Source organism: Falco peregrinus, chromosome 3 (assembly GCF_023634155.1).
Source record: "Falco peregrinus isolate bFalPer1 chromosome 3, bFalPer1.pri, whole genome shotgun sequence".
Lineage (NCBI taxonomy): Eukaryota > Metazoa > Chordata > Aves > Falconiformes > Falconidae > Falco > Falco peregrinus.
The window spans coordinates 12253865-12276240 of NC_073723.1; the positions used below are offsets into that span (position 1 = coordinate 12253865).

The 22376-nt window shown below is 39.2% G+C and overlaps 1 protein-coding gene across 1 annotated transcript in view; it reads right to left on the reverse strand.

Annotated features, from left to right (window-relative positions):
• The window catches only part of FBXL7 (F-box and leucine rich repeat protein 7), a 196123-nt gene that overhangs the window by 138420 nt on the left and 35327 nt on the right, over positions 1–22376 (reverse strand). Inside the window, exon 2 of the mRNA XM_005235791.4 lies at positions 11850–11939. Within this exon, the coding sequence (XP_005235848.2) occupies positions 11850–11939 (90 nt within the window). The remainder of the gene's footprint in view (positions 1–11849; positions 11940–22376) is intronic.

Below are 22376 nucleotides of genomic sequence, written 5' to 3' on the forward strand. Positions count from 1 at the left end.
AGTTTATAAGCATATCATATTGAGCAATAGACAGTAGGATACAAAGGTTGGTCACTTATACTTTTAACTACATTCTCATTTTTCTGACGTTGCAGGTAATATGATCTATTTTTCAGTTTCTTTCATGTAGTTTTACTGCTTGCCGTTGCCAACTACATTCCTTTTCCCCCTGCTTAGTCAGGCCAATATTTTAGTTACTGTTTAGTTATGGCTTCATTATTAATCTGTCCCAAATAGTGCAGACTATTACATATTTAAACATGGTTGCTCCAATTTAGAATGCACAAATGTCAAAAAGTAACAAGTTTATGGCATGTTGTCCTTCTATGCTCATCTTATTTCCAAGATACATGAGAAAAGATCTTTCTCCCAGGGATATAAGGAGTTGCACTAATATTATATGTTCCAATTTTTCCAGTGTTAGCAGGTGCAAAATTTAAGCAGTATAGAAACACTTAAAGTTCTAAATCAAAGCATGAATTAAGAATAATAATGTTACAGTAATAATTAGGTCATTAACTCATCACCAAATTCAAGAGGATATCCTTGGGCTTCCCCTTTAGGCATCTGCCAAAATCAGAACTAGAATAACCAATAACAGATCAGGACACGACAAAAGTTCTAAGCCTAGTTTTTTCAGTTCACATCAACATTTGCCTGCTGTCTAATTCAAAATGGATATCTATGGATAATCATGACAGATTCTCGTGACAAAATCTCATGTTTGCTTTTGAAGCCTTCCAGTCTTCTCTTTATGAACAATGTTTGAAAAGACTGGTACCATCACAAAACCACACAGGAAATACTAGGTGGGGGTGAGTATTTCCTGTGTGTTTTGGGTTAATTCATTTTTTGGCCACGTACAAAGGCATATTCTAGATAAAAATAATTTACAAAATTAAAAGTATTTGAAAGTGTTAACACATCAAGCCAAAGAGACCGATTCTCCTTCATCCCAAAGAACTATTTAATATGATTGGTAAAATCTGATCCAAATGACTGAATAGCAGCGCTGTTATTTCTATTTGGATAGAATTTCATTGTGGGTGACATACTTAACATAGTCCAGCAAAATATTCACATTTCATTAAATGCTATGGGAGCTTGTCTTTTATAGACACTGACAGAAGTGATCACAGAATCATAGAATCATTTAGGTTGGAAAAGACCTTTGAGATATTAAGTCCAACCGTTAACCCAGCACTGCCAAGTCCATCACGAAACCATGTCCCTAAGCACCACATTTACACATTTTTTTAAACACCTCCAGGGATAGCAATTCCACCACCTCCCTGGGCAGCCTGTTCCAATGCCTGACCACCCTTTCAGTGAAGAAATTTTTCCTAATATCTAATCTAAACAACCCTGCCGTAACTTGAAGCCATTTCCTCTTGTCCTATCCCTTGTTATCTGGGAGAAGAGACCGACCCCCGCTTGCCTACAGCCTCCTTTCAGGTAGTTGTAGGGAGCAATAAGATGCCTCCCCTCAAGTCTCCTCCAGACTAAACAACCCCAGTTCCCTCAGCTGCTCCTCACAAGACTTGTTCTCCAGACCCTTCACCAGCTTTATTGTCCCTCTCTGGACACACTCTCACACCTCTACATCCCTCTTGAAATGAGGGGTCCAAAACTGAACACAGTACTCTGTCAGAGTAACAGCACCAAGTAGCCAAAGCAGATTCAGAATATTGTGATTTTTAGCCAGATCCAGACTAATCTCCCATTAAAACCAGACACATCAGCCTCTTGATCAATTTTGTGTGATTAACATTGCAAAAGCCTTCCAAATACAAAAGGAAGTCTGGACAGAAAACGTGTGGTACACTTGAATCTGAGGTACAAGGGCACTAAAAGAAGTTTGAGAAATTTAACTCTACTGAAACAGCAAAGAGAAAGTATACTCAGAGTTACAAATCAGGTTGGATTACAAATTTTGCCTCAGATTACAAAAAGTTACTAAAATCTTGTTTCAAAAGCAAAAGAAAGGCAAAAGGGTCAAAGTGCATGATGATTTCAGAAAGCAGACTTCAAGCTAATGTTTTATCACAGCCCACAATAAAGAAGGACTAAGTAAACTGTCTCCCAAGCTAGAGCCCACTGAAGACAGTCCAATTATGACTTTATCATTTACATAACATTTGTTTCAGATCTATAAGGAACACTACTATAAAAGTTCTTCCTTGTGTATGCTAAACAACTGAACATCTGCTCCGCACAGTGCAGAGTTTCTAAGGTTTCAGGTGCCACACAGATTTTATTGCCTAAATGGGAGCTGAAGACCTACCTGGCAAGGCTTACACATGCTTATCTTGCCAGGGGAATGTGATGGGGGTGTTTAAAAAAATATAATCTATGTTGGCATATGTCTACATGAACATATAAATATCTTCAGATTAAGCATATCACAAACTTCACAGCTAGAAATAAGAATTTGCTCCTACTACCTACATCCTTGAGATCTCTCAACAATAACATTTGTCTTTCAGAGATTCCCACTTAGCACTATTTACATGTAATGAACAAGCAAAAGACTACCTACAAACAATGAATACCTGATAGTACTGTAAAATTTCACTCTCGGGTACGCTAGATGAAAATGGACTTCGCATTAGGGAAAAACAGAAGTACCGTAGATTAAATTAGGTACTGGTACAAAATGAAATTTCACTATTCGACTCATAATTTACAATTGAGATTTATGATATATCCAAGTCATTGCAAGTAGCATGACAATTTAGTCATCCAGTAAAGCCACCAAGCTTCCTCTCACTCACGCATTCATATCTGTAAGGTATCATAAACACATCACAGGTAGGCTACACGCCTGTGAGAACTCTCCATACTTCACTTTGTTGGAGGGTAGCTCAAACTAGCTAATCAAACTGATCTAAATTGACTACCAAATCTTACAAACAAGTATTTACAATGCATCTTTAAAGAAATCCTGCCCATCTTCTGACAACCCTATGTACACACAAGAGGCCAGAGTAGGCAAGTAGAAATCTACCTCAGCATAGCTGATAGGCTGCTATGGGCACCGGTATTCCTGTATCAGAAAAAAAAAAAAAAATATTTTATTTAAACCATTAAAACAGCAATTATACTTTGAGATTCAAGAAATACAAACTCCCAGTCCATCGTCACAGTCCAAGATGAAAACTAGCCTTAAATATGAAGGGAAATATCACAATGGACCACAACTTTATGTTCAAATGTGGCTGATTAAGGCTAGAGGAATATGTGGATGGTTCATCCTCAGATTATACCCATGCTCATAATGTCCGCTTATACTTCCAGCCTAGTCTACTGTAACTGCTTAAACCAATGATGATCCAGCAGTCAGAATTAACAAAATAAGAATTACCATTATAAACTGCCATTTTTGTCAGCCAATCTCAGTACACACTTCTCATGGCAAATCTGAGGAACGCTGGCAGAAACAAGGAGATGCCAAACTTCAGTAAGTTGAGAGAAACACAGTAGCGGGCACTATGGTACAGCCATAGGAGAAGAACAGAAGGAGTCAGCAACTCTAAGTGGATATTTCTCAAGCATGCTGCTAGTTTTGGCACCGTTAGCAGTATCAGTCTTAAAAATTATAGTCATTTGACAAGCTGACATAAAAAGATAAAGTACAGGAAAATAAGGCGGGATAATTTGCGCAATAAATTTAAACTAGAGCATCTTAGCAGGGATTGTCAAGTTAAAGGTAAAAACTTGCTGTTCTATTTTTTCATTATTTTGGTCAAGTACTAGAATTAATCTGGAGGAACTTGCTAGTGTCAGTTCATAAATTCTGCAAAATGGATAAGCCCGACATATTTAAATATGCATTATCAGGTTGAGTATATTCTTCAAGCAGTCTTAGGAAACAGTCCAGTATTCAAGAAGGAGGCAATCATCAGATGCTTCAGGATGACTTCACTTTTCAGAGAAGGAAACTACTTCAAATAGGTAGCATAGGCAGTAAGAGACAAAGAGCAGTTCAGTGTCAGAACCTCCCTGTGATAACAGTATTAACTACTTAAGTACAGCATTTTACAGAAGGAATTACATTTGGGATCTTGGATTCCTTATAATCAGATTTACAGGTAATTGAATAAACCGTAATCACTCCTACCAAGCATCAGACCTTACTTTTGAAAAGCTAATGCCAGGTTTTTAAATTGGGATCATTTCTCTTTAACTGTACTATAAGTGCATTTACTCTGGTAGGTCTCACATTTCAGGCATCAGATCAAGTAAGACTGAAGTTTTATGTACCTTTCCAATTTGTTCCCAGTATTGTTTGGGCAAGTTTTAAACATTTGGCTATAGCATTTCAGTACAAATTAGCCAGAATAACGTAAGGTTTCAATTTGCAGCTTTAACCTTGCCAATGTCCCAATTCCTTTTGCCTTGTATTTGAACTCTGATTTAAATGCTGATTGCAATAGTGCTGTTATAATTAGCAGAACAGCTTTGCAGGAACACTGCCTATTAGATAGCAAAAGCATAACAAGATGTGGTTAAACACAAAAAATAGGGCCTAAGAACAACCACTATACTACTTAGTACCTTCACATACTGCTTGAGGTGATTATATTTACATATGCATCCAGATATGTTGGTTAAAGGAATTTAAATAGTGAGCTCTGTTTATTCTGCCAAAGTGTTTATAGTTTCGGATTTATTAACTGTCACGCCTCCCACCCCCCCTTTATCCTATCCTTCCCCTATTTTTTGGCTTCAAATGATTCTGTTTTGGCACATTCAGTAATACAGCATTTCACTTTTCTAGAGAAATCCACTGCTAGAAAAGCAACACAAAACCCTAGGAATCTTACCTGGTCTCCAGTTTCACTACCGACTCAAAACAGCTACAGTTCACTCAAAGCCAACTGAACCTCAGCCCAGTTCCAAGTAAGCAGGGGCAAATTCAGGCATTCATACCAAATTCAGACATGGTTTTGTGCACAGAAAGTCTGCTTAGACAGTAGAACTGCTTCAACGGTAGAACCAAGAGTCCATATTCCCAATAAGAGATGCTGCAAAGACATGAGGACAGAGATAAACAGGAAGAGAACTGCCATCAAAAGAATTAGGAATTACGCATATGCTTGCATGCATCTAGAAAGAACATATGTGTGTTTTCATTTCTGATATTAGGCTAGTAAGCTTCTAATGTTAAAGAGGAAATGAAAGGAAAAATATTGAAGAACGGAAGTGAGAAAACATTTCTTAACAGGTATCAGATGCAGGAATGGATCAGAAGAGCTCTTTCTGCCAAAAGGATCATCAAGAAAAACTGAGTGGAAAACAGCATCTCTTTTCAGCAACAGTCTTTTGTCACAACACTTAGCTCAATATCCTGAGAGGATACACAAACCACTCAAAAGCTTCAACGGAACACTGTAAACATGGTTACCTACCTTATTATGTCAACCATAATACACAGAAAGGTTACCTATTTGCAAACTGGTTCTCTGAGATTTTTATCTCCTGAACTAGGATCAGGATTGCACTCACCTGAATCTCAGCCTAAGTTGATTCTCCATCAGGAACCATTTTAAATACCAAGAGTATTCAGTAGCACAGGACCCATTCCATCTTTCCAAATCTGTCAGTGTCCTCCATTGTGCACAACACAAGGGTTCCTTCTTTTAAATTCATTGAATAAATTAAGAATTACTTGGGGGATCCAAAAGCCTTTTGAAAGAATGTGATTATGAAGCCAAGAGAAATTAACAGAATGACATCCTTTCTGAAAACATCCTATAATGTGTACTTTGTTCCCTCGCTTGCAAGGTGAAATGAAAGGCACACAACCCAAATCAGTTTTTCTGTGTTCAAGAAATGTCACTTAATATATTCCCACATAAAGCAGCGATAAACATTTTCTCATATAGAGCTCATTCTTTGACACAGAAAATAAGGGTGTAAACCAGCAGCTCTGGGAGATTTCACATATTGATTAAGCTCAATCTGTCTTTCCAGAGGTCAGAAAAAAAGTTTCAAAAGTAGCTGCTTGTTCCATTATTCACTGTAGCCTCTTAAAATTATTTTAAGTGCAAAAGTAAGAGTGAATGGTATGGCTCAGTAGCTCTCTACTCCTACTTTCCTCAATTAGATATTAATTACACATTTGTAATTAAGTGTAACACTTACAATTTGTAAAATAAATTGATGTAGTAGTAGTATTCAAATTCCAGTGGTTTTGAAAGTAACTTGAAAGTTTTCTTAAGAAATCATTAGAAGATTACAGCAAATACATGAAGGACTCCAGCTATAGAGGCTAACTTCTCTTAGAAAAGCTTATCCAACTAAGATTATTCATGTAAAATTAGACATAAATCCAGTTTCAGCTACTTGAGTAACTGATATTTCTATAATTAAAGGAAACTTGAGTGAACATCTACACTTCTATATCCAGAATAGCAGAAGTCCTATTGAGAGCTCTTAAATGCATAAAACTCGCCACCGGCTGTAACACTCAGCTACAGGTTTTGGGGTTGTTTGCTGGTTTGTGGGGCAGGGGATGGTACTTTTTGGTTGTTTGGGGAGGTGTGAGAGGTGGGAGTTTTGTTTTGTTTTATTTTTGGTGAAGGATGGGGGTTTGTGGGTTGGGGTTTTTTTTCCCCCCAAGGACTTAGCAGAACGAAAACCAGTACTGAAGGAAGGGTAGTTCCTCATTCACAGGCATCTTTTCCTCTGGAACTTATATGCCAGGGGAAGATGACAGACAGCAGAAATTCCATTGCATAGACCAGCACACACTAATATACCATCCACTTCAAGAAACTTCAGTGGCAGGGACCCACCATAAAAAGATGCTGAAGACCACAGCAACACAGCCTGATTAACTTTAGCTGGGTATCATCTTGTACAGGGTATAAAGTAACACTCTTACACCAATAATCAAAGCATTACATACTTGCAAAATGATACATTTTTACATAGTTTCCCCCAAACATGATTTAATGGATAGAATGGTTCCTAATGAACAGAAATATTCCAGCCAATCTATAAGGTATGCTTCTCCCAGAGTCATAGAATCATTTAGGTTGGAAACGACCCTCAAGATCATCGAATTCAATGGTGAACCTAACACTACCAAGTTCACCAAAAACACCAAAAAACTCAACTAAAACAGAGAGGAGGATGCAACTATAAGAATGGGGGACTTTTCTAGTACACACCTAAACTTCAGAAGAAATACCTCTTCTGTTGAGATGCATACAAACGGGTACTACCAAAATATGCCTTTGATCTCCACACTAAACATACATCACAGTGCTAATTGATGAAAATCTGTGTTCTCTTGGTTCATCTGTTTTCCAGACACGGCCTTTTTTAAGTGTATCTAAGGTACATTAACATCACGAGGGGAAGCCAGGCTCTAGAATTCTCAGAGTACTGCAGAAGGGAAAACAAACAAAACAGGAGTTAATACTTTCTTTTTGAAGGTCCCTAAACATCAGCATCACTATAAAAATATGTAATTTTAACTTCTGCAAAATACAGCTGATGGCTTCATTGTATTTCCACAAAATTTAAAATATAATCATTTAACAGGATATATTCAGAGGCACTTCAGCACTGAGCCTCTCTGCTAAAACAGTATTTTGCTTCAGGCATAATCCTTCAATTTGGTTTTATAGAAAGTGAGAAATAAATTAAAAACTCACACATGGAGTTCATACACAAGTTCTCAATTTAAAGTTGCCTCTGGATTACCACTTAACACCCATATACATAAAGTGCAAATAGTATTGATTTTTTATTTGAAAAACAGTCAAGTTAATATGAAGCATCCAGCCTGGACATAGCATTCCGTGCTCTGCAGGTAAGTGTTAGAAGAAAGCCCCCTGATCAAGGTAAGCCCATACAAAAACATGCAGTCTAATCTTCTAAATCAAGTTTTAGACAATAATATTCCAGCTGAGACTGTGTCTAGCAAATTGCATTTAAATGGCCCACAAAAATCCATTTAGTCTTTCACTTGCCAGAAGAGCAATGGGGGGTAGCAAAAACTCAGGCGTTCTCAAGTTTCTAACTGTAATTGATTGATAGAGTAAAGAATTGCAGACCATGTCTGAGATTGAAGAAGTAAAAGGCAGTGTATGTTTAAAGCTAAAGAAAACCGTATCCTCAGGAGACAGCGTGCATGCACACCCACAGTCTACCATGCTTCCTTCTGAGCCAAGCTGTAGACAAACAAACAGTCCCTACGGCATACTCTGATTTACAGAGGTCCAGACATCTATTTTTTGCCACCTGCCCTTAACTAAAGTAGAGAAAACGAAAGCCACAATGACAGCAACTGGACTCCGGCTTCTGTACCAGTACAGCCTCACCTTTGTAACCCTCAAGTGCATCACTCATACCTCAAGTTTGAATTTCAGAAGTTGTGTGGTCTGCTATTTACTGTCCGCATTCCTCTACACAACAGAAACAGGTTAGCAGTTACCTCTGCAGTGCATCACTGAGTGACGCCGGTTTGGCTAAGGATACTAACACAGACTGTCCGTTCTTTACTGGTAGAGGATGCACAGTTCATCCAGGCACATTTAATAGAATGACAAGCATTTTGTCTCTTTGAAACCTAAGATTTCTTCTACAACTCTATAGATGCTCATAACCCAGAATGTGAGGGAAAGTAACATATTTTGGCTGCAACTGCATCTCCTCTTTCTATCAAGTGATTTAACTGATGTTGCCCTAACAGCATAACTAGGATTGGAACACCACATAAGCCATTTTACGCAGCTTGTTACCCATTTCTTGTACCCATCCTATAAAGAGCCATCACAGCACTGGAACTTGACAGATATAATGGTTGCAATAGACAAGATGAAGAGCATAGTTCATTTGATTGTTCAGACTGATGGCACGATAACACAGGCTGTCAGATACTTCCCAAGCTGGTTTGCTCTTTCAAGCAAGAGTCCTGCTTGACACCTTTTTGTAGTACTTGCCTAAGAAGTACTCTGCATAACTGCTTCTCTGCCGTAGAGTACCACAGAGCTCGTACAAATCAGTCCCACAGACTTCTTTTTTAGTTGCTTCAAGGCATTTCATAGAATCAGCTTCAACAAGTGCTGTGTCAACTGTCTTAAAGACAACATGCTGTGCAGAATGGGAAAGAATTAGGTCTGTTTGCAAGGCTGGAAAGTGGGAGCCATGAAAGGCCTCCAGCCTCAAACACAAATTCTATGTTCTCCACGGAGCTGGGCACTCAGGAATTCAGTTGCCATAAGAAATTCAAGGGATGCAAAGAAGCCGGCTGCAACTTGTTCAGTTAAGATTATTTCACATGCCAATGAAGGTAGAGTTCACCTGCAATGGTTCATAGTTCTTCCCACTCCATACCTAGGACGCATACTACTCACTCACCATACACAACACATGGCTCATCCATAGGACAGCGTACAGTGCTATGAATTTACAATCCAGGGCTAAAGCAAAGGGCTGAATTGGAGCATTCTGTCACTGCAATAAACCAGTCTCATGGTGAAAAGCAAGGTACATTTACCAATCTCTGGGGCGGGCAGGTGCTACTGTATCCTGGCAAGAAAGTATTAGATCATAGAGTACTATAAAGGTAAATCTATATAACAGTTATAAAATGTTATCAAAACACCCTAAATGAAAAGACTTAACTGCCACTGCTTGTACAGCATCTAACAACCATGCTCCTGTTCTTAGGTGGTCCCTAGACACTACTGTATAACTGAACAGTATGAAAGCATCCAGTCCTGTAAGCACTGAAGTCTACTCATCTTGCAGAATGCATGAGTCTTTCTGTTCAGATGAATCCTCCTACAGCATAAGTCTGCTGCACATAGGGAAAAGAAGCATCATTAGTAAAAAATCCAGACGCACACCACTTGATAAACGTGCCTTCGGGTAACAGCACTGGTTTCAAAAGTCCTTATTTTTCCCCCAGCATTACTTCCATGTCTCTGCTCTCACTTGCCTTCATGGAACTCTTCTGGTCCCTTGTTATGCCATTCAAAATATCTGTCAGGTCATACAGCAGTCCACATTATGGCAACTTATATTAAACCGATGCACATTAGTAACTACTCAACAGAAAAACTTTGTAAAAAAGTAGTAATAGCACAGGCTAAGAAAGAGACTACTCCTGCTGTTGTCAAAGTTTTTGTCAAATCCCACTCTTCTAGCGAACAGAAAAACTAGGCTCACATCTGAAACTGCTTCCAAGTATAGACTACACAACTCCACTTCTCTGAACTCTTTCTGAATCTGCACCAGAACTCATAAAAATATATCTTTAGGCCAACATCTGTTGGCCTGCATTTAAGCCTCCCTCACTAATGAATTAATTGGCTGCAAACCAGTGGTGAAGACTGACCCAGCCTTGGTATTCACTGGCTCTACAATAGGCTAGATTAAGAACATAAATCTTAGAGATTAGAAAAGGATTATTTTATATTATCTGATTTGAAAATAAGGGGGAAATGTACTGACTTCAGAGTTTCCACTACTCCTTTGTGTGGTTTGTTTTGGGTTTTTGTTTGGTTGTCCTGTCCCCCCAGGCTGCCGTACCAAGAAGTTAAAATGCTTTTATACATTTCCTAAATTTATTGTGTGTCTTGGCAATTCACCTCCATCAGGTACCTCAAAACTTTTGAGTCTAAGGCTTAGAGAAACCTAAAGTCTAGTATTCAACTTCATTAACAATTCATTCATTTATTGTAAAATTTATTGCCTGGACTAAAAAGCAGAGATTCTAAACCAGTATCTCTCATGATTAACAGGTGCCAGGTCTTCATTCCTGATATTGGAGTATGCATGCCTAACAATGAACTCTTGATTTATATGGCTATTTATTACTCAACATGAATTGCTTTTACTGTACAGATTCTACAGTCATAGTCAGACTTGCCAAACTAGAACTATTCAAAGTCTAGGATTTCCTTTAACCATAAGAAATAGAGCCAGACTGAGAGCAATCAGAACTTGCAACTTAATTTGTAATGACAGAAGTATAAGAAATCAGAATTACTATTCGATAATGACCAAGCACAACCAACTTATGACAGAGTTCAGGAGAATTAGTTAAGGCACAAATTTATCATTTAAAAAAAAAAAAATCCTTTCAGCTTACATCATTAAACTACATATAGATTTAATGATTTCCTCTCAGCCTTCGAAGACACTCTTGTGAAAACTAGGACCAACATACCTTCATTTAACACAGCACACCAACTCACATATAAGGCAGCAGCAGGGAAGGATCAGCATTTCTCTGTTCATAGGCCAAGTAGTATTACATTGTGTTAATACTGACACATATGAAATCTCCTTCCCCTAGACAATAAAAATTAGTCCTGGATGATCACATACTCCAGTAACTGTAGGTGACTTGTGTTGGTCTAATTAAATTCTTGTCAGCTCTTCATGTCCATAGCTATACTCCTGAAACGTGGCACAAACAACTCACATTTTCGTGGTGTTCACAGTATGAAAATAAGAGGCTGAGATTTAACCTATAAAGTATGCCAAAAAGCTTCCATTAAGCATATTCTTCAAAAGTAAGTTCAAAATCAGACTGTATTAAATCTTAAGTAAAAAGCCTTTGCTAAAAAAAGGTAACACGTAATATTACTCAAAACCCTCTGCATTTTTGTTCTGCAGAAGTATCTTAAATCTTTTGTCACAAGCTTAAATCAGAAACTACAGCAGGTAGGAGTGAAAATTGGATACAGGAAGAACTGTTTTTTAATTTCTAGTATGCCAATTTTACTGTACACAGAAGGAACGAGGAGGAGGGGTTCCTTTTCTGAAAATCACTAGGATTATGTTGTGGGGCCTGACCTGGGTAATGAGTACCAGCTGCCTACCTTCACTGGTAGCCGCATTCTTCTGGGTTTTGGTGGGGGTGTGATCTGTACTTGAACTCACGTCGGATGAGATGCTTGAGCTGCCTTTGCCTGCGAAGGGAGAAAGAGGTGGGAGGGAGAGAGAACAAACACAAGTATCAATAGCAAAGTAGAAGGACCTTCCATATCAGAATCTGGAACAATTCCAGGAAGCTTTAAACTAAGTTTAAAACAGCTGATGTTCATTTTGAACACACTGGGGTAGGAGTCAACTGCATCATAACTTACAGCATGTGCATCTTTACACATACTAAGGCTGCAAACAGCCTCCTATATCACAGGTAGTCTCATTTCATATTTGCTAAGCTCCATTGTAAATGAAAAGTTTGTGATTAACAACATTAGGAGAACATTCATGATCAGTTTTCTCATTCAAATATCTCTAACACAGATCAGGAAAAAAGGACACTGACCCTCATAAGCACAAAGGGTTAAATTCAAAATGCATTAAATGACTTAGATTTCTATTTTATGTGTTCATATTATGTATTCAAGTCACTTGGTTGCAATGAAGAAGAAAGCAAGGTTTTAGCTCTTTCCTCCTACACCATGCTGACCGACTGATGCAATACACCATGTTAAAACTAACTTTAACACTTGCTGTTCTTCACCTTTCATTCTTTAATTGTAAATCAAAACCAGTGGATGTTTCTTCTCTTATTTTCTTCATGACTTTTGTCTGCATTTCCTACATCAATGCCCTCAGACCTGTATGTGGGATGCCAAATCTGTTACAAGTTACTAACAGAAGCAGTAATAAGAAGAAAAAAGTTAACCAAGATAGATACCATAGTAGAGCAGAGGGGGCTAAAATTAAGTTGTCTTTTTGTTTACCTGTTGAGGATTAAGAAAAAGTCACTTCTACTTCCCTTCACTCACTGCATCCTAGTAACTACTAACTGGGACTACGTTCTGCTCTGCAGCAGTAGTCAGACCAACCACCCAATCAGCAATACATGAGATAGTTCTAGAAAGAGGAAAGGTAATGAATACCATTACACTTTAAGTTATCTATCCCCACAAACACTGCATCAGTGAAGCCTTTAAGAGCTATGTTAGGTTTTGGACCAAAGTTAGACTGTATGCAGAAAGGTAGCTGACACGATGTTTCTGTCACTTGAGCAAACTTATAATCATAGAAATGTTAGCAAGAGACTTTTCTGATCTGTTATTTCAATCAAGCATTCCTTAGGGTTCTGGGTTACAGTATGCCTGGTTTTCATAACATTTAGATGTAAGGAGGAGGTCTGCTTTTTAAAGGTGCCACAACAGAACAAGGATTTAAGTTTTAATGGGAAACGACTGGAGAATGTGCAAACGTAGGTTGCTTCACAACCAAGGTACTGCCACTTAATCCGTCAGCCAGCCCTAGAGAATCATTCTCCACAAAGTTGCTTAAGTAAACATGCTTAGATTTGAGAGATGATTGCGGAGTGAAAGGATATTAAAAGGGCAAGAGAAAAAGAAAAAAAATACATTTTCAGTGATTCACTAACTGCTTTTTAAATTCCTTTAAGTTAAGCAAACCCAAGAAACAGTGCCTCTAGAATATCACTTCAGTTGCTCTCAAGCCATGAGTTGGAGTAATGGACTGTGGTCTTTATAGAAGCATGCCCCAAAATAGCTCTCCAGCTAAGGCAACTAGGTGGTAGAAGTAGACGAGAAAAAAGAAGGATAAATGTAAAATGCTCTTTCCCAGGAAAAGGCCAGAGAAATTTAAACACCTGCAAGAGCTGCTCATCAAATTATTAACAAGAAAGGTGTTAAGATAGTATTGCTGCTACCAGCAACTCCTCATGTACCAAGCACTGGAACTACAGAGGCAGAAAACAGACTTCCAAGGAGTATCAGCACTCCTTAACAGATTAATAGAAAGAAAAGAAAAGACCCACTAAAACAAATAAACAAAAAAGACCAACTGGAAAAAATTATTTCCTCAAAGCAAATAAACAGGATTTCCTTAAGAAAAAAAAAAAAAAAAACTTTTGGGGAAAAGGAAGTAAGTGATGCCAAACAACATCAGAGTTGCTAGCTGGTCATCTGTGGCATAGGTTGTTTTCACAAAGTAAATGCTTTCTGCGGCTATATACCTCCCCCGTTAACATCAATAATATTTTTATTTAAACCACGTGCAATCAAATCTCCAAGAGCACAACAGAAACATTTTACCCACTGGTAAAATGGGTTAGGGTGCTGATTGCCAGTACATCCAATAGCAACATATTATTTACAATTGCACACTTTTGTAGAAACTGTGAAATGCCATATGTAAGTCTAGGTATTTACCATTTAAAATCTACTTGAACTTCAGAACATTTGAACACCTTGTGAGAATTTAAGAAATGAAGAATCCATAGTGGTTACTGCTTTGGTTGGATACCAGTTCTTCCTGCAATTATACTTCTAATATTTTATGATACTGCTAGAGTCTTCTCTTAGTATACAAGCCCCAAAACAAGCCTTCTTCCTCAGCGTCTACTCTAAAACTCTCTGTTCAGGGGAAGGGGGAAGCCGGAGATACTTTAGTAATTTTTCCAATGTGTTTTAAATAGACTATCAGATACTACATCTATTCTTTTAGTGCAAAACAAAGCCATTCACTTCCAATAGGCTAGATTTGGCTACTGCAGACTCATGTACACGTGCAAGAGCTAACACGTAAGAGTATCTAAGTATTCTCCAAACAACTTGGGTTTGATAATCAGAGAGAGTGCATCCCCAGCAAGTTCCCAGATGATACAAAACATGGAGGAAAGGCTGATACACCAAGAGATTGCTGCCATTCAGACGGACCTCATCAGGCTGAGAAAAATGGGCTGACAAGAATTTCAGTAAGTCAGTTCAACACAAGGAAATGCTAAGTCCTGCACCTGGGGAGGAATAACCCCATGCACACTGAGGGCTAACCACCTGAAAAGCACCTTGACAGAAAAACCTGGCAATCCAGGTGGACAGCAAGTTTAACATGAGCCAGTGATAGGCCCTCATGGCAAAGACTACTAGTAGCACCGTGGGCTGCATTAGGAGGAATACAGCCAGCAGACTGAGGGAAGTGATCCTTCCTCTCCTCTGCTCAGCACTGGCAAGACATATCTGGAGTGCTAGGCCCAGTTTTGGTCTGACCAGTACAGGCTAGGTAAGGACACACTGAAGAGGTTCCAGAGAATGTCCATGAAGATGAAGGCACAGGAGCATCCCTCCTAAGAAAGGCTGAGAGCACTGAGACCGTTCATCAGCCTGGAGAAGAGAAGGCTTAGAGGGATCTTGTCAGTGTATATAAATACCTGAAGGAAGGGCGTGAAGAAGAGGGAGCCAGGCTCTTTTCAGTGGTGCTCCATGACAGGACAAGAGGCAAAGGGCACAAATTAAAATATAAGAAGTTACAGTTAAACATAAGATTTATGTATTTATTTTACTGTGATGATGGTCAAACTTTGGAACAGGTTGCACAGAGAGGCTGCAGAGTCACCATCCTTGGAGATACTCAAACCCCAAACAGACATGGCCATGACCAGCCTGTTTCAGTTGACCCTACTTTGAGCACTGAGGCTGAGCCGTATGATCCAGAGGTCCCTTCCCACTTTAACAATGCTGTAATTTTATAATTCAGGTACTTCTGATTTTTTGTAGATCAGTAAACTGTGTTAATCATCCTGTGATTTCAGTGTTTCTATTAAAATTATACAAATGTCTTTCTGACTGCCTATACCAGTTTTTACCACAACTTCATTTTTTCCTTCATTTCTTACTTTTATATAGTAGCAACTTAATATAAAGTCCTAGATCTTACTATGCAACTCACCACAAACTTATATATCCAACAAATATATACTCAAAACGGATGCAAAAACAGCTCCCAAAACTGCTGCCTTTTTTTCCTTAGACAGCTTATCTTAATCAAGCTCTTTGAGATAGATCTGTAGGCAGCTGCACTAGTAACAACAGCGCAAGTAGTAGCTACTTTCTACGATCCTTAACATACACTAAATTAAACACCCAAAACTAAACAGACATGAAAAAAAGTAGACCTATCATCCAGGGCTCATTCTCTGAAAAGCACGTCAAAAAGGGTCTGTAAATATCAGGAACTTTCAATATAAAAATTTTAAGCAGAAGTTCTGTGTTAGAGGACCAACCACCTAGCCCTCAACAGAAAAAAACCTGAGTTGATAAGTATTTTGCCATGCCATATTTTAAGCCCACATACTACTTTCAAAAGCGTGTAGCAAGGCAAAGGCAAGAGGCAAATTATAACATAGTACATGGGACTGGTGCTGTCAAACGTTCACAAGTAGCATGAATTCCCAGGCCTCACACTCACCTGAGCTCATCTGAGGCAGGGATCTTCTGTAGTGCTTTTCTCAGGGCATTATCTGCCTTTGAGGTGCTGGAGCACGTCCAGGGAAGGGCAATGAAGCTGGTGAAGGGTCTAGAGAACAAGTCTTATGAGGAGCAGCTGAGGGAACTGGGGTTGTTCAGTCTGAAGAAAAGGATGCTCAGGGAAGACCTTATTACCCTTTACAACTAACTTGTTGTTGGGAGGCGAGTGTCAGTCTCTTCTCCCAAGTAAGAAGTGACAGGCAGGACCAGAGGAAATGGCCTCAAGTTGTGCCAGGGAAGGTTTAGATTGGATATAGGAAAAAAAACATCTTCATCCAAAGTGTTGTCAGGCACTGGAACAGGCTGCCCAGGGAAGCAGTTTAGTCACCATCCCTGGAGGTATTTAAAACACACGTAGATGTGGCATTTGAGGACATGGTTTAGAGGTGGACTTGTCAGTGCTAGGTTAATGGTTGGACACAATCTTAAAGGTCTTTTCCAACCTAACTAATTCTACGATTCTAATACGCCATGTAAATTCAAAGACTGTTTGTTTCCCTAATGCCATAGAAAACTTAAGGTGTAGCATAACATCGGTCTTTAGAGACCAGCTCATCTCCTCAATTTAAGAAGTGCACTGAGAAAGTCATAGCAAATAAATATAGCCCGACAGGGGTTCTAATGCAATGACAACTAGAAGAACAGAAACAGAAAATAATATTGCAAGGGCTACAGAAGTAATGAATGTATCTGATCCTCTGCTTAAGCAAAATAAAGGCCATCCCAATGCTTCCCTAGCATGACCTGTTATTTTCTAGAATTTCCTTCATGTGTTCAACAGTGTTTTATTTTGCAGCCAGAAGCTGCAATCCAAAAGAAAGCAAACTGCACTATGGCAGAAAGCAGGTAAAGTACAAGAAAGCAATTTTCCTACAAGACAACATAATTCACACCAGGAGTGAAGGTAGCATGACCTTCACCACACCTGCAAAGAATCACACAGCTACACAGTTGCAATTCAAATTATGTCTCTGACCTGCTTCTGAAGAAACAAGAGTATGGATTTTTTTCCCATCCACTAGTGCCAAAGTCCTACAATAGTCATAGGAACTAGATTCCAGCCATCTAAACTAGTATGCTATTTCCTACGCATTTTATTTTGATCCTGCTGGAAATAAAACTAGAATAAGATAAGCTTAAGACAGTCATAGGTGTCTTTGTACTCAATAACCCTATAATCTTATTAAATCTACCTGGTCTCTTTTTGAGTCATGACTATTAAAATTATGTGCCCATTGTCTTATCACAGATAGCTATGCCAACTAAAATATTAGGCTTGTTTTATAAAAGTGTTTGCATGTTCAGTTTTGCTATCAGAATGGAATAAATGCCTATATTAACAACAGAGATGCTGGGGACTGTTCAATGAAACACTGCTAGAAGGTTGTGCATGGAACTGGGTGGTCTTACTTTGTATTTCAATAGCGCTGCAAAAAAGCAATAGCTTTTTCCTGCTGCTTGTGTAGCTAGTTTTAAATATTTTTTTTCTTTCTTCCCCCCTGGAAGTATAGCTATTAGAGCTCCAAACACCTCTATCGAGGTCTATTTCAGGCTGTCAAAATCTTGCAGGACAGAAGCAAGACTAAACACACACAAGGCATCTTCTTCAGCACATGAAAGCATTTGATAAACACTGGAAAGGAAACAGCATGAACCAGTGAAAAGCAAGCTTTGGATTCTGCCAGACACACTGCTGAAAAGTGCCAAAAACATCACAAGTCAGGACAGAAGCAATACAATTTAAACTTACCCAGTAAAGTACAGTCTGTAACTGTCCAAGATCAAACAACCATTTTCAGAAACATATATGCAAAACCTATCCTATTACAGACAGTGTTTCTGACTGTACAACTGTCACCTCTTCTGTTGAATTTTGTTTTTTTCATCCTTGTTGCTGCACATCTAGCCAGGATAAACCGAAGCTGCTTGAATTATGTGGTATGTAAGTCATAAGATACACAAGGTACACTGACCTATGTGACAGATGAGGGTATGTCCTGTCAGCGAGTCCCTTTCACTCTGCTCTGGAATAGTTTGGGGTTTTTTTTTTTGGGGGGGGGGGGGGGGGGGGGGGGGTGTTTGCAGCACATTTGCTCTTGGATACTTGATGGATGAGCATTTTTGTGCTCTATTTTACACGCCCTTCTAAGGTCTCATAGAAACAGGCTGGCTTCTCATACACCACCTTGGAAAATAACCGTAGTATTACTCTTGACATAGCTTAATCCAATGACAGACAGTGACAGTTACCTTGAGTTAAATGGACAGCAGGGCCAAATCCACAGAATGGATGTGAAACAGACAAAATGCCAAAACAGAAAACTAAAACATAATAATTCAGGGGGGAAAAAAAAAAAAAAGAGCAAAAAGCAGTAAAGTCCAGAATAGTAAGTGTCATTAATCTTTTTAATTGTCCAAAAGCATTATATTGCTGTGATTGATGTAAAGAAGTCTGAAAAATTTTTACTTAAGCCATCAATTCTTACACAAATTACATTAGTCAAATTCAGCTTCTCAACATGAAAGGGTACATGCATATGGCTTTTCTGCCAGATCATCGTTACTTTCTCTTTTATATCTTCAGACAAGATCTTTTAAAATCAAACATATGCCGACTACATCAAGAAGAGATCCAGAAAAAAAAGTAAATCCAAACCTCAAAGCATCAGAGATCATGCAAGAAGAAAGAAAGAGCTCTTTTCCTTCTCTTGTTTCCACAAGAGACATCACGCTGATCCAAGTCTCAAAAACCTCAAATGTATCTCTCTACAATCTGCACCTCCAGAGACCACAGGCCTCTAGCATGTTTCTAAGTATCCCCATGGAAATCAGCAGCCCACTGTGGTACTTAGGCTTTGAGAATATATGGCATCCTTTATAGATGCAATATATCAATTCATTTATCCAAAGTAAAAGCAAAGCTGGACTACACACTTTGGACAATCATTTTCCTTGGACTTTGCATTTCTACTAATGGAAAACTTATGTCATAAAACTGGTTTCAATTTATTAACTCTTAACTGCTGAGCAAACTACCAGTGATTTAACAGCGAGTTACCTAAAACGTTGTCATTCACTGAGCTGATTTCAGGATGGGTTATATATACATTAGCGTACAGATCCACGTTGTCCTTCTGCCCTAGAATCTTAGGAGTGTGTGCCAACATAACACACACATGGGCTCCAAATTCCATTCCACCCAACATTTGTCAGGATATGATAAAACAAACAGTAGTCTGCACAAACTCTACCCCCAAGTTAAGGAAACAAGCTGAATGTTTCACAGGAAGCGTACTGAAGACTGAAGAGTTTGCAGATATCTGGTAGCACCAGTACTTCTGGATAATATTTCTTAAATCTTCCAAGAGTACAATCTGTACAAGCATTTTCACATTATTTTTTTCTTTTCAAATAGTAACTGCAGTTTCCAGGGTCGCTTTATTTGGCATAGCTATGAAATAGTATACTTAGTTCTGCAGAATTTCTGCAAGTTTTAAGCTCCATTTCAACAGAGGTCACATAGGCCAATTTGACCTCCGTTGTTGTCCTTCCAGTCTCTGCCTTCCTCACCTTGTCAAACATCGCGGCATGCTACACCATCTCCCACAGACACCAACAGAAAATAACTAGGTCACCTTACTAATTTTTAATATCTCTTAGGAATTTGCACGGAGTGCAGGTGCACAGGCGCTGGCAGCAGTGACAGCCCCGTGAGACGGTGGCGGGGCTGCTCCACCAGCCCCAGCGCAGGGCACAGCTGAGCCCCACAGCCAAAGGCGGGCGCCTCGGGGTGGCACAGAGCATCTTAGCGTCACCTTTTCCAGTCAGTGCTACAAGACTCAACAATTGCCACTTGCAAGGTGGAGCTGTAGCACTGAGGGCCATAAGGATGATTTAATTCTGCTGTAAATATGACTGTATAAGCAAGACACAATGGTTTATCCACTATACTGTGGAATGCTTGAAAAAAAAAAACTTACAGAAAAATGTGTGTGTGGGATTGAGTTTTCCAGAACCATTTAGCTGTTGTTATTGTGTTAAAGACTGATGGTTATTGCTAGCAAGACAAGCCTATTCAGAAAAGCTGGATTAAAGATGTAAAGTTAATTAAGATTGTTCATATAGTCAGATTCTGCTTGCTGTGCCACGCTGGAAGCCTGCTGGGCTTGCAGGTGTGACATCCTTAACTTATGTCTCTGTGCCAAATAACTCACTGATTTCAAGGTATCTCAAGACGGTATTTAATAAAGTCTTCAAGCGGACTCATCCAAGCTAAGGACTAAAAAGAGGCTGGGCACGTATTTCAGTTTTCTCAAGTAACCCATCTCACTCCTTTACCTTTGCCTTCCCCATGCGGCAGCTGAGGATGTTGATCCCTGCAACGCTCACTGATGAGGCTTGTAATCAAGAAGCGCTACATGGGGCTACGGAAGTCACCATCATTTTTGAAGGCAGTACTTCTCTTTGTTCAAGCCTTTCACCATACAGAGGGATGAGCAGCACATGCTACTGCCAGGTTTATAAAGGCGCAACGATGTGCCATACGGCACGCGGGTACCAGGCCTCTCCTGGAAGCCGGCTGAGCAGCCTGCGCGCCAGAAGGCAATGCCCATCTGCAGCCAGGCTGGGCACCCGCTCCAAGTGTTAAGCTCTACATTTCAAACACTGCTAAAAGTCCATGAATAATTTAGTCTAGGAGGTAAACATTACTCAAGTATTTCCTTCTTGGGCAGTAATAATGTGCATACATTTCTTGCTTGAGTTCAAAGCGAGAAATCCGTAACATCCTATTTTAGTATTTAACAGGACTAACATGTCTCATGACTGAGTCTTAAAATACTACCTTCCACTGAAACGGCTTAACCTGTACTCCAGCAGTGGTGCCTACTCTGTAGCCTTCTACTTTGCCATAGAAAGAGGGAAATAAAACTTTGGCCTTCCTACCAATCACAGAATTTTCTTAAACTGCTACATTCATTCAATACTGGGCTTTCCATTACAAATTGCCTTCCAATTTCTAACGTGCTTTAAGAGGGGTGTTTACTCAAGATACACTGTTCTAAAGTTTAGTTAGAAACAATGCTTCCTTAGTACATACTACCTAACCTTAACTTCGCTATTTTAACCCAACAGCTGAAAATAATTAAGCCAACACAAGAAATGAATAAACACAACTGAGTCAGAACCTTTTTTTGGTTTTATACTATCTCTGAGAATGTCACTTCATTGCCAAGTTCTCCACTAATGGCTGCTTCAGTTTTGTTTTTCCCCAACTCCCCAGTAATTTTAACAAAACTCTAATCCTTTATATTCAGAGGAGGCAATGGCTATCCAGTTCAATACCAAACAAATTTGTAGAGACTTCATTTGCACACTACCACATGAGACGTGCCAGTGGGTGGAGGTAGCCTGAGAAGAAACTCCAGTATAGGTTCTGAAGTTGCAGAGCCTGCTATGGCAGTGGAACGCCTCAGGCATTTGATATAGGTCTGAATCTCATTAGGTAGTAATATATGGTTCAGAAGTCCAAAATCAAAACCATCAACTGTATGTGTGTCTTCCATAATAACACTACTGACACTTAAAACCTGTGTTTACATTTTCACAAACAACTAGTCCCAGCATTTGAACACAAAAGGTTCACGTTAAACTTGCACTGTCAATTTTACTGCTCATTTCACTTAAAGTACAAAAGTTATGATATATTCTCAATGATAATTTTTATGCATTTATCAGAACCACATCCAATACATGCGACATAATGCAAAGTGCCTGTTACTGCTCTATGAGCAGACACCCCATGTTCACAGTCAAAAGCAGTTGTGAACGTTCTGATACTGAGGCCCACCCATCATAAGCTTACAGCTTATGAGACATCATCAATCCCACAGATGGAGTTTTAATCAGCACTTAAAGATGTAACTACAGGGCATGCAGAACCTTTTCTTGAACACAGTGTTTAGTCCCCAGTCACGCCTCATCTCTCCATCCACAAGGAAGCCTAAAAACAAAAAGTTACCCGGTCAGTCTGGCTGCACTACTCCACTTGCTCATCCATGAGGAGGATCCAAAGCAAGCCTTGGTCCCAATCCACTGCCCAGCTCTCAA